We start from the raw sequence: 12,511 nt of genomic DNA on the forward strand, positions 1-12,511 counted from the left end.
TCATCGATTATGGAAAATCGCCCATAAATCAATTCCCATCAGCATGGCCTAGTTGGGAGAGGTTTTAAGCTAATGGTACCAAACGGAACCGCTGAAGCCGAACGTACTCCTTCCTGTCAAAATATTGCCATAGCCATTGTTCCAAATGTTCACTAATTGAATACATTTTAGCTGGGAACGTATGCAAATGTGATAACTAAACAATTTTTTGCACCACTCGTAGTATTAGCTGCACATGAATGACTAATAAATAATAGAAAAGAAAAAAATGGCAACAGCACGGGACACTCTGAAACGCATCATCACCCTAGTTGGCAACTTTTTAGCTACGGCGTTACCTACACAATAGGTATTGTTGAGCAATGGAATAGCTTGGGAAAGGAAAGAAACAACTAAACTAAAAAGCGCATTTTAAATTGTGTCCTTGCTGTGTGGCATTTCCCAAAACCGGACAGGACTGGCTGGCAACGCAGGACAGCGAGGAATGTATGCATTCCGCAATTTATTGACAATTTATGCTCATATTTCTGTCCGGATGCTTTGTTTTACTCATTGTTGCATGCATTGTGCAGTGTGCACCGAATGCGGTTTGCGGTACCGATGCGCGGTGCGGTTTTACAATTAATTTCGTTTCCAGCTGAGTTAATTGCCATCGCCGCTGGGCGGCCGGAAGTTGGCGTCCGGATGGGTATGAAGCACGGGAAGATATGCTGGTTGATTTGTAGCACGTGTCCCAAGAAGGGACCCCGCAACGGAAACAAGGGCCAGTGGGAGCGAAATATGATGTTTGAGCAGTACACAATGCCACCGTATTCTTTCGCGTCCTGTAGTCACGCTGTATGTGTCGTTGACAGGCTACAGAATACGAGGGGAAAATGCGGGACAGATGTGCGTCGGGCGGGCGGGACAGGATGCAAGGACAATCTAAGCGAACCGCTTGTTCATTAGTACGGTTGGCCGTGAGTGGATGTGGCAAGAACAATGAAAAAAAAATGTTTCCTCTTGGCACTCGAAGTTTTTGAAGCATTATTCAGTAGCATCCCTCGTTTGAATGTGCACGCGCTGCCCTAAATGCGCATATTTTCCGTTGCCTTGTTTTTACCGGTACCATAATCCATCAGACATTCACACAAAAGAGAAAAAACACGCTATACTCATTAGCCTTCACTGGCCAATACACATTACATATTCCAATCTGCAGCTCATCCTTCCGTTTACAGCGTTAAACAATCACTTCTACTTAAGCACTAATATAGTAACATAGGATTTGACCTCCACAAATGTGGAAGCAAAAGGATAATAAATTGAAAACATGTAAGAACAACCGTAAAACCTAGAAAAAGGCAATTTCATTAAGTTCGATAGGGGTCTGGTTCATTGTATCATCAGAAAGTAGACAACTAATCGAGTGCAATCGAGTTACAGAAAGTGCAAAGAATCAAAATATTTTAAATATTTTATCACGCGTCTGGCTCTCGTGCTCGGTCGAAAACAATAGTGTACCTCGTTTGGATCTCCGTCGTCGTCGGTCATTCTTACACACTAGGTATGTTACAAGTATGTTTAAGGAAACAGTTGTGCGCATGTAATGCACTTAATCGTGAATGATTTAATCCCGAAACTCTTCATTTCTGTACGTTAGAAAAACAGTAGATGAAATCAGCTTTAACATAGTTCGTTTCCGTGCCACACTGGATATTCGGACAAGAGACAAATCCTAACGCTTGCGGGCATTTGCTCTTCAATATACTACACATTTTAAAATAAGAACACTGGGCTAATGTTTTCGATAGCTCGTAACACATCCGACACATCTTGGCTTGGGTATAAGAACTTAAACAAATAGTACATTATCGTAGGCGCAATTGTGTTCAGAAGCGGTCTCCAAGAAATCTTCTCGATATTGCAGTGTTCCAAATGTTGCTCTTTTGGTATTTATCCTTCTGCTTATATTAGCGTTACGCACGACTCCATTCCAGCTCTATGTGTAATTATCATACGTCGCTCGCTACACAAATTTGTTCAGTCTCATGTATTAATTCTATTGGTTTCTTTTTTCATTTTCACTCTTTTGCTACATCTTTGCTGTAAAGCCGTATAGGCATAGGGAGACACAAAAAAGATATAGATGTTTGGTAGAATAGGAGCGTAGTTGCTTAAGAAAATGACCCAGATAATGGCATCTTAGAAAGAGTTATTACAACTCTACATACACAAAAACAAAACATGCTCATTGTATGATATGAATTCTGGATTAATAATGCCCTCCCCCAAACGGTTATAGCAGGGCACTTGCACAACTTCCAATATTTCTATATCAAAACAAGTTCGATTCATTATTCTAGCCACTACCCTTTGTGAACATCTGTGATTGAGCGATATAGTTTGTAGTAACTGTTTTGAGATTAATAGTATGTTTTGCTGTGTGCGCGTAAGGAAACAAAGTCTTACAGCGCTATGGTAGAATATACAGGTTAGAAATGGAGAGAGAAAAAAAGAAATCACCTTTTGTGCAGTCATCGTAGTCGTCGGCAAGTTCGCGTTCCGCGTTGTCCAACCATGTACACGGATCTCGTATGCCGTATGTAACACATTCCCTTCGCAAAACTGACCTTATAGCTGACCTCTCCGCCTCTGAACTTCACGATTCGAAAGGCTTCTCTGAATGGACAGGACCCTCCACTGTTTCGGCCATCGTGGTGGCTGCTGCAGACCAGTGCAGTGCATCGTAACATCGTGCAATTGCAATCAGTACAATGACGCCTCGCATCCGTGCCGTGTCAGTGTCAGTAAATGACATCCGACAATTCGTGTAGTGCTTGACTATCAGCTTTGCGGTAGTGTGGTAGAGTTAATATAAGATTGTCCGATAGGATTGTCCAGTCCAGGATGGGGGTGCTATGAAGGTGGAAGCAGGGTGTGGGGATGTTTCAGGATAGCCCGCCTGTCAGTCATTCGCCAAACGGTTGGTGCAACACACTGACAGACCGGCTAGCGGTGTCCGTTTGGAGATAATGAATTATAAATATTTATAAAGAGTGACTTGACCTATATCGCAGCCATCGCTTGGTTATTCGTTAGTTCTGGCGGTGGCTTCCGTATGCCCGGGAAGCCCACCGTTGCCCACGTAATGAGCATGACGATCGACTTACACCCAGGGAGCTGTTTGGATCTGTTCCAGTATTGCTACCGCATCCGGTCGTTCCATCGTGCGACAGATCTCGATCAGTTGATGCAGCGCGTTCAGCTCGCGATTGCGGCACTCCCAGAGGTCGAGAATCTGGTCGGTGGGTGACGGCCGGGTGGCGAAATACGTGAGGTAACGGTCAACGTTGAGGTGAGCGGCGAGCATGCGCCAATCGTTCCGTTTCTGGGTTGGTGGGTCGAGACAACGGCATAGCTTCCGTTTGACGTCCTTCGATAGCCGGAAGCGATCGGTAGCGAGAACGTTGGTGTGATCGCCCGAACCAGACCCAACGCTACAGATGGTCATAGTTTCAAAGGAACTGGATGAATGCTGACACTGGCCATCTCTCTGCATCGGGACAAACGACGAGATGCTCATAGTGGCTGATGCACCGAAGGAACTGAGAATTTCCAACGAGCCGAGATCCTGTGCCGCCTGCACCTCGATCTTAAAGTCACACTTGTCGTGTTCGGTTCGACACAGGGTGAAACTACAGTGCAGCGCTGTGGAGTTGCTGTTCCACACGTGCGAGAACGGTATCGTCTGTCGTTCACTGGTACTCTTCGTTCGCCATCCCCCAACACACTGCATGTCGATGATAAGACCCTGTCCGACATCGGCAAAATGTAGAACTGAGCTGCGACCGAGCACAACACCGCCAATTTCTTGCTCACAGTATCTGCAACGTTCCTCCGCACCTGGGTTATCTTCGACGATGTAGATCCGCAAACTGACATCGGAAAACTCGGGAATGGTTGACGGGCCACAGATAAATAGCCGCAGGTTTTTGCAAGCAACCCGCTCCTGGATGTCGGTGGCCGATTCACCCACCAGCACGTACTTGCCGAATGTTTCGGTTAGTACGTACGCGTATCGCTTGTCGATCTGCACTAGGGCCGGCGTGTTGATCGTCTCTTCGCCTATGGTCACGACCTTGCTCCACGACGTTACATTATCCGGGGCGCAGTAGAGCGAAAAGGCCCAGTCGGAAAGGTTCTCGGCACAGTGTGGCAGCTTCATGACGATCGGTTTATTTACTTTCGTATCGACCGGACCACAGAACACGACCGGGCTGAGGTAGGTTGAGCGAGGCCCGGTCGGTACCGGCACGTGATGTTTGTCGTCCCGCACGATCGAGAGAACCACGCTGTGCCGCTGGTGCTTCGGAATGGCCCCTTCGGGGATTAGCAACGCGGTCGAGTAGGTGTTAAGCTTAAGCAGTGCTCCGGCCGGCGTAAGCGTCGCTTGAGTTACCTCGGTGCCCCGGAATGTTCCCGCCTCTTCCACTAAGGTCGTCGGTCGAATGGCAGGCGATGTGTTGGGAATCATCGGTGCCTGATCGTAGGCGGAATCTGCTGCTATTTCGGTGATGTTTAGTTGAAAGAAAACAAAGCAGAACCGAACAAAGAGTAGTAATTAGTATCACAACCTGTGCTTGTCACCAAGCAAGTGACATTTGTGACATGCCGCGGGTGTAGTACTTTGTAGTGACTGTACAGGCAATGGCGACAGAATATTCTTCTACAACTTCAACTTTTTGACCGCGTCAATCAATCGGATGTCAAATTGAGACAAGCATTCTGCGTTGGCAAATTGATCACGATCGATATTGGGCGCAACGTCGGGCAAGTGGTGGTTCGGCAACGATTCAATCGTTCACTGCCGGCGCCTAGCGCTGATACTTACATGTGTTGGTCGATGTCTCGAGCGACTCCACACTGCACACGCGTTTCGAATAGGTGGACGACGAGTATGATTCATTGATGCTAACTTTGTCCAACGGGTAGATATAACTGCGAAAGAAATGGAAAGCGAACGGAGAGGCAATGAATGGAAACTGCAGGAGTGCATAAAATCCATTTATGGTTTGACAGGTTTCGGTAGACAACTGTCCGGCCGAACTGCACGATCTGAACGTCGGGAGTTTCGTAGAAGCGCGGTTGTGGTCAGAACGGAATGCGATGGTCTATTATGGTGCTGATGGTGCGGTGCGTGGTGAGCAAGAACTTTGTGCACGATCTGTAGGTTTTTTTTTGTGTGTATGCCGAACTACAGACTGACCATAGCGAGGTGATGGGTCAATTTCGGGATGCCCAGCACTGTGGGTCCACGCCACTGGGATGGATGGAGCCCATAAATTACATTCCACCGCGCGCGGCATTAGAACGCTGCGCTGTCACAAAGCGGCACAAAAAAGACGAATGGAGTGGTCAATCCGCAGAACTGCGACGTGTGTTTTTTTTTTTCGTTTGTAGTTATTTCCAAAGTGTGACCACAGGGACGCAGTCCGACTGGTACACTGGAAGACTGATGTTAAACATGGCGGTAAACAAACGAGTTAATGGTAATGAGGTGTCAGTATAGTTGAATTATGTGACATAGATTAGTTCTTTCGTGCCCTCTCGTCCACGAACTCGGGACGGGCCACTCTGGGTCGTCTATTTGGAGAGTGGTCCAAATGACACCAAACGGTGTGTCCTAGGATAATCACGACCGGTAGAGGTGTTTGGTTTGGGTTTTTGGATTTTGGAATTGGACTGATACAATCTGAATGAAAGCAAGCGTGCGATTGAGAGAGAGAGAGAGAAAGAAATGGATGAGGCCGTTTGAAATGGTCCCAGTAAGGGCGTGTGCCTGCGTGTGGGTGGTTTGGGTAAAAAGCAAATTTGCATAAATCCAACTCGTGACCATCTAACGAGCTGAGTCACAAACGGCCAAACGGCTCGTTCCGCTGATTTCCTGATCCTCAGTCGGAGGAATGCAGTTTGCGAGTTCAAATTACCGAAGAGCGTCTGAGCTGAAATCGGAGTCTTACCTTACCGCTACCCAACGCAAACCAGTGGGTGATTTAGTAGGTTCTCTTTGCATTCAACACAATTGACCACAGGGCACGGTGCAGGAAGGTTATATTTCCAAACACAGCGTCCACAGCGGCAAAAGATCGAACACATCACACACAAATGTGGGCCTTTTTTTGTCCACATTAAAGACGTGACACTTCATTCCCATTGCCTTCGCCACCGACAATCAATAATTTTAATCGCCACTTTAAAGCGTGTTTCGCGTGTTAACGAGTCTCGCATTTCGCAGCCGACCGAGCCCGATCGTCAGTTCGACGGCCGTTTTGGTCATTTCGCGAGAAATATGACCGCGTCGTAAAAGGATGAAATTAAGACACCCCTACTGGATTGCGACAGCCGGCCCGGACACCGGCCTTTTTTTTCGCCACCGAACTCAGATATTTCTGTCACGTCTCGCAGCTTCAACGGACATACGCACACGGTTTACGATCGGCGCTGTCGGTGGTTACGCCACATCGGAGCATAATGTGACGATTTCCGAACTAGTCGCAACCTGTGACTCTGTAATTGCCGGCGAGGGCGCGAAATTTATTGATTAATCACCGACGACTTTTGGTTGCGGTATGCAGCGGGCATTCACGACACTGGACGAATTCGCATATCCTTCCATATGTAGACATTGCGATTTTGGGCAGTGGCGTTGGCGCTACGAGCGTATTCCAAGTATTCACATTTTTGACACCTCATTGATGGCGCATTAGCCATGTTTGGTGATTCCTGCGTCGAATTTGGGTCGGCTGCCTGCTGCCTACACATCTGGATGGAGATTTAGAACAGACAGAGTGAAAATCAACCGAAAAACCGTCATAAAGGATGATCAAAAGGATGACCACAATGGCCCAAATGGCAATGGTTTTCCATTCCCGTACAGTAGAATTCATTAGGTGCGTTAAAAATACAGAACGATCTCGCTTCCTCCCGCGGTTGCGCTGTGTCGCACCGTTCAGCGTTAAGTGGGGCCGGAATTTGACTTCCGCCGTAATCAAAACGAATGTCCACTTCTTCACGGGAAGAAGGCGTGATTAAAATGAATGAGCCATAAAAGCCTACCGAGCGGGCCACAAAACAAGTGCCGCATGCTGCCTGTCTTATTACGGAGTCGGATGACTGAAGGGGAGTTTTTGATTCCGCACTGACCGTCATCTTGGAACGGAATGTGGATGCGAGGCGTTTATCTTTCCCCTTCGGTTTGGCGCTGATGACGGATGGCTTTGATTACTCTATTAGTACGTGTCCACGGCGGGGCAACGAGGCCAACAATGTGTGCTCTCCGTTTGATCGCTGGTTGCGTTGTAATTACACCAAAGTGAACGTTTTATCACCTTTCAAGCTCTACCGGCAGTGCAGAGCCAGATAGGTGGTTAGAGACAGGTAGGCCTCAGTTGCAGATGGCCCGCCTGTCCCGATCTTATACCATTAGGCCCATCCAAGACAATCTAGTCGCGCAGCGTATGTAGAGACCACGGCACAGTAGATCCGCATTGCGAAGGCAGCGAAAGCGCATCGATCTTGTTTGTGCGGGCCTATCTCGCGACCTACGTCGATGTGAAGTTTTATGACCACCCGTGTGCTGTGTGGTTATTGAGAGTGATAGACGAACGCACATGGGGGACATGGAGACGCTACCACGTAACGGTGGTGGTATTCGCGCTCGCGTAATTGGATGTGTGGTTATTTACAGAAACATCAGTCATCGTGGCGCAGCGTCTTCCATTCCGATGCCGATGGAACCGATGGTGAAACGGTGTGGTGTTATTTTATGCGGTTATTAGGTTTATAAATTTCCGCGAACCGGCAGCAGAAGAGGCGGAGTTCAGACGGGTTCGTTAAGATGGTTTTTTTAGCTCGGAATTCTAGCGGCTGATAATAAAGCGTAAGGAGTAGCAGCAGCAGCAGCAGAATCATCAATTCCGTGGGTTCTCGTTACGGATGCACTTTCAAAACACCGCCGCGACTTATATTGCCGCTGGTGTTAGGGCGATGATGGAACATAATTTAATTTATTGGATGTTTATAGTTCGCCTTTTTTGTACCTTCGTCGAAGGGGTAAGATTGGCGATTGTGGAACAAAAGGGGGAAGACAACGGATGGTGGTACCATTCTGAAACCGGTTGTAATTGAGATGTCACTTGCTTATGACTTTTCACTGCTTACGATGTGGCGCTCGGCGGACGATCGTAAACGAGAGCGTTTTTTGTTTAAACGACCCTGGCAATCAAGCAACGGCTAATATAGCACTAAAAGTCAAATCCGCTCGTTTGTTGGATATGACTCGCTTGGAATTCAAATATGTCTTCAATTACGCCCGGAACCGCCTTTGCTTAATGGTGATTAAACTATTAGAGGACTTGCTGATACTAAGAAAAGATCATTTCAGTTACTCGAACGGTGTCAAATGTTAAACTGTTAATACGCTATGCCGTTGTCGGAGCTTCGTATTATTGTGGCATATTTGTTGTCTGGCGTTTGGGGACATGAACAACAACAAAAAAACGAATTTACTTCATTACTCGTACCCGAGGTCCTAACCCTCGCTTAATCGAAAACGGCAATTAGATTTCGTTTCAGCCTGACCCTTACACTTTCTTGAAAGGCCGCCCGTTCGATGTGGTTGCCCGATAGGGAAACCAATTTCTAAGATACACCCCCGGAGGCTCGGGTGCACCGGTACAATTCTGGCGGTATAATTTAAATTCAAAAGCAAGCAAACACTCTAAGCCTACGACTCATTTATTTCTGTCCGAGGGAGTTTGGTTTGGCGAACGTAACATAAAAAAGCAGCTAGTGAAATCAAACATGCCAGCGGGGATAGATAGGCATAGACACGGAGTTACGGAATTTCGCACCGACACATTGGCCTATATCAGGGTGCCTGGTGCCTCAAACCCCAAGTGCACCGGTGTTTGAAGTTGCTCGTCGGGTGCTCGGGTGTGTATCTAATTAAAGTATCTATTTATTCAAGTTAACATGCAATCCTTCGCTCGCTAGGTCCCGCTGATCGTAAGTGAACGGGCGTAAGATTAAGACAAGCTATCCCGACGGGTAATTGCAAAAGCATCGAGGGCTACAGACATAGTCCCCCTCGGTCAAAAGGGCATGTTAGTGAAAAAATAGTAAGAGAGAAACAAGCTTGACCGTTACGGTGAGACGGTTAATTTGTTTTTATGTCTTGTTATTTTTGTTCTTCGCTTTCTTCGCACAGAAAACCAACGTCAGGTTATGCAGTTATGGTGCAGCTGCAAGTTACCAGCAAGTATGAGCAGCACTAGCCCACTTCGGATGGACCCCCGGGAGTTGGACAGATTAATGCACCGGCTCCAAATGACAAATGTCGTAATTAAAACCGTAAATTATTATTAATTGAATCAGATCACCGCGCATTGAAGATTAGCGAGCACAACAAATGGTGGCAAAGCGTGGCAATGTCGAGATGCTCGAGCGGACTAGAACGGTGAAGCTTCGATAGCTTCGAGGCATGGATTTCTCACGGTCCCAGGATATGCGCGAATGACTCCACAACAACAACAAAAAAACGCTTCTACTTGTTTGGCCTAGTTCACTCGGTTGTCAGGGAACGCTATCGCTACTGTTTCGTTGTGTATCTTGTGTCGAGTTTCTGGTTGCTCGCGTCAGAATGCGCCATCGTCGCTAGCGTGCCTTGAGCCGATGAATTACGACAGCGGTAGTAATTGAACACCATTTATCAAACCACTAAACGCAGTCAATATCGGCGAACATGCGAAGCAGTTGTGCAACGCTCTGCAAAATCCGACTCCGGCCGCTAGAATGCAATCAATTGAATAATAATGCCAACTTTGACGGCCACCACTCGAGACACGAAACGCGGCAGGGAACGAGGTGTGTGTTCCTTTTTAGCGGGGTAATTAAACAATTGTGCAGTGATCCAGCTAGATGATGGCGCCTTCCTGGTTTTGTAGGAGTCGCATCAAATGGAACTTGTCTCCCGGTTGGAGTGAGCTGTTATTATTCAAAACTATCCTTGAAACACGAGTCTCGTGTCCAAATGTGAAGAAACCGTTTGCCGTTTGCGTCACAGTGACAAGTGGATTTGCATTCTATTAGCGTATCTGGTAGTAGAAAACTCAATATTGAGCAAACCAAATCAAAGAATGTACAATAATTGAATTAATCGCTGAGAGCCTCAGTGTCCAGCAGCAGCTGGTATTGGGTATGGGAAATATGTTAAATGCTGTGTATAATTGAAGTAATGCGCATATAAATTGATCTAAATTCCACCAAGATCGACTTTTCTCGGCAGCAAAATTGAATGACAAACGGTTCTTGCAAACCAATGAGAAGCTATTGCTAAACTTTTCCCGACCGTGACTCTAGCAAGAATCAGGGAAAAGGTCAACCCGGGTAATTAGTACGTATTTGTCGTGTCGGAAAAAGAAAATGGAATCTCACGCTATTTAATTGATGTGCAAGGACAGAATCGTTGGGCACGTAATTGAAACCGAAACCCGGAGAAGATTCTTTACCCTCCAGCTCCTGCACCTTCACCATCAGCACACTGTGGACCGTTTATTGTTGATTGTGGAAATTAATCACACGTCCTTTTGGGCAAAGTTCTCGCTTACGGTCCGATTTTCTTTTCCCGAAGATCGATCGTCAGCTCAAGATGGGCGGACCCAGGATGGGAAAATGGGGCTTTGCTTTAACTTACTTATTGCATAAATGGGGCACGTCGTAATGGTGCTCGGAATTGGACCGTGGCAAAGGCAATGACGATTTAAGGCCCCCGATCGGAAGGGTTGGCGCTTGTTGCGATTGGCCCTGGGGATGAAGCTGTCCGTGTCCGGTGACCACCACCGGGCCCAGCAGGCTGCTCCCGTGCTGGTGGTGCAGCGAAGACAGATGATGATGATGTAGGTGACCCGCCAGATGGGAGGGTGGCTGGTGGGACGCTGTCATCGGGTACTCGTAATTGATGGGGCCCGTGTTCTGCGTCAGATCCGGCTGGAAATGGGTCAGCTTTTTGCTCTCGTTGGCGAAATATTCGGTCGGCATTTCTGAGGATGAAAAAAAGTATCCCAAAAAGGGAGAAAAATGACTTTCGTTAAATCAAATGTGAGACTATTGGGTTTTATTGCTCGTGAAATAAAAGCCACAGATGTGAAGCGTTTTTTGCTGGATGATAAGCTTCTGACGAAATCCCATTAATATGGGAAGGTTTTTAATCGAAGATCGAAAAAAAATGAAGGAACAGACTTACACAATGTAAAATGTATCAATAGATTCTAAGGATGGTTTACGCTTAATAGAATCACTTGCCAAAGTTTATAATGCGTTCCAAAAGTGCCCGAGCCTTGGAACGCCCGTACCCGCCAACATTAGCGCACAAATGAATCGATGTAGCTTTCCGCATACCATCTGCCGTAGATGGAATTTGAACGGGTGCGAATAGGTTAATTGCCCAAGCGCGAGATGAAAGCGAACTGGAATTACCCAAATGGAGGCAATTTGGGGTGATTATTTCAAGCTCTTAATGATTCTGAAGGAAGTTTTGCTGCGGCAGCATCTGCAGCGCATTTTACTTTCTTAATGTGATTGTGGGTGATCAGAAGGAGTTTAAAGAAATTGAAAAAAAAACATATCTTCAAACTGAAACTGACGCTTCACTGGTTCAATTTGCGTGAAAGTGATAAGCATTTTAATTGTAGTAAATGTGTATATTGAGGTTGCTTTTTTAATTCAATTTTAAACTTCAGAATATGCTTTAAAAGTAATGTTATATTTCTGGTTATAATACTACGCAATGCAAACATTTTTTACATAGCAATAAAATATTTGCGTAACGTAGTTTATTTGATGAAAAAACACCATTTACTTGAAAGTTTGCACAACAAAAGGCGAAATGTTCAAAGCGGTGTTAATGTATTGTTTATCTCAGCAACACCATTAATAACAATGTGGCCACTAACAAGCAAGTGAAATATGCTACCATTAGTCTAATTCGGACTATCGTTTCAAATTATTCAACCCTCTTATATAAGTTTAATCCGTTTAGGCGTTTCAATCGTTGAGCAGGAGGATCTTTTCCATAAACTTTATATGACGAGTGGAATATTCCGTTGCACACAAAAGTAATGCTCATTTCGAGTGTATACAATTTATTTACGAACCTGATAGAATGTTTGGCATGGACAAAGGTATATGCTATTTAAATAAAGGATAAATTAAATATGCTATCTTAATTTATTGTAGATCGTTATAATGAATTTATTTTTCTTGACGCGAAATTTTAATGGTGTTTGTATCATTTACGTTGCTGTTCAATGTGTCTTTGTAGTCTTATACACGTCATTTACTAACCGGGGTACGACATCGTCAGGTTGATGTTCGTCAATATATGCCAAAACAATAACCCATGCTTTCAACACTTTCAAAATGATTTTGTCATGTGCTCAGTTGTGATTGTAGTTAGATGTCAATTTGTATG

The 12,511-nt window shown here is 45.8% G+C and overlaps 1 protein-coding gene across 1 annotated transcript in view; it reads right to left on the reverse strand.

Annotated features, from left to right (window-relative positions):
* Window positions 1-3,148: 3,148 nt before the first annotated feature.
* The window catches only part of LOC128711925 (netrin receptor UNC5C-like), a 34,018-nt gene continuing 24,655 nt past the window's right edge, over window positions 3,149-12,511 (reverse strand). Inside the window, exons 9-11 of the mRNA XM_053806817.1 lie at window positions 10,736-11,081; window positions 4,874-4,980; window positions 3,149-4,545 (exon numbers count right to left, since the gene is read on the reverse strand). Of these exons, the coding sequence (XP_053662792.1) occupies window positions 3,149-4,545; window positions 4,874-4,980; window positions 10,736-11,081 (1,850 nt within the window). The remainder of the gene's footprint in view (window positions 4,546-4,873; window positions 4,981-10,735; window positions 11,082-12,511) is intronic.

The sequence above is a fragment of the Anopheles marshallii genome, chromosome 3, assembly GCF_943734725.1.
Source record: "Anopheles marshallii chromosome 3, idAnoMarsDA_429_01, whole genome shotgun sequence".
Classification (NCBI taxonomy): Eukaryota; Metazoa; Arthropoda; class Insecta; order Diptera; family Culicidae; genus Anopheles; species Anopheles marshallii.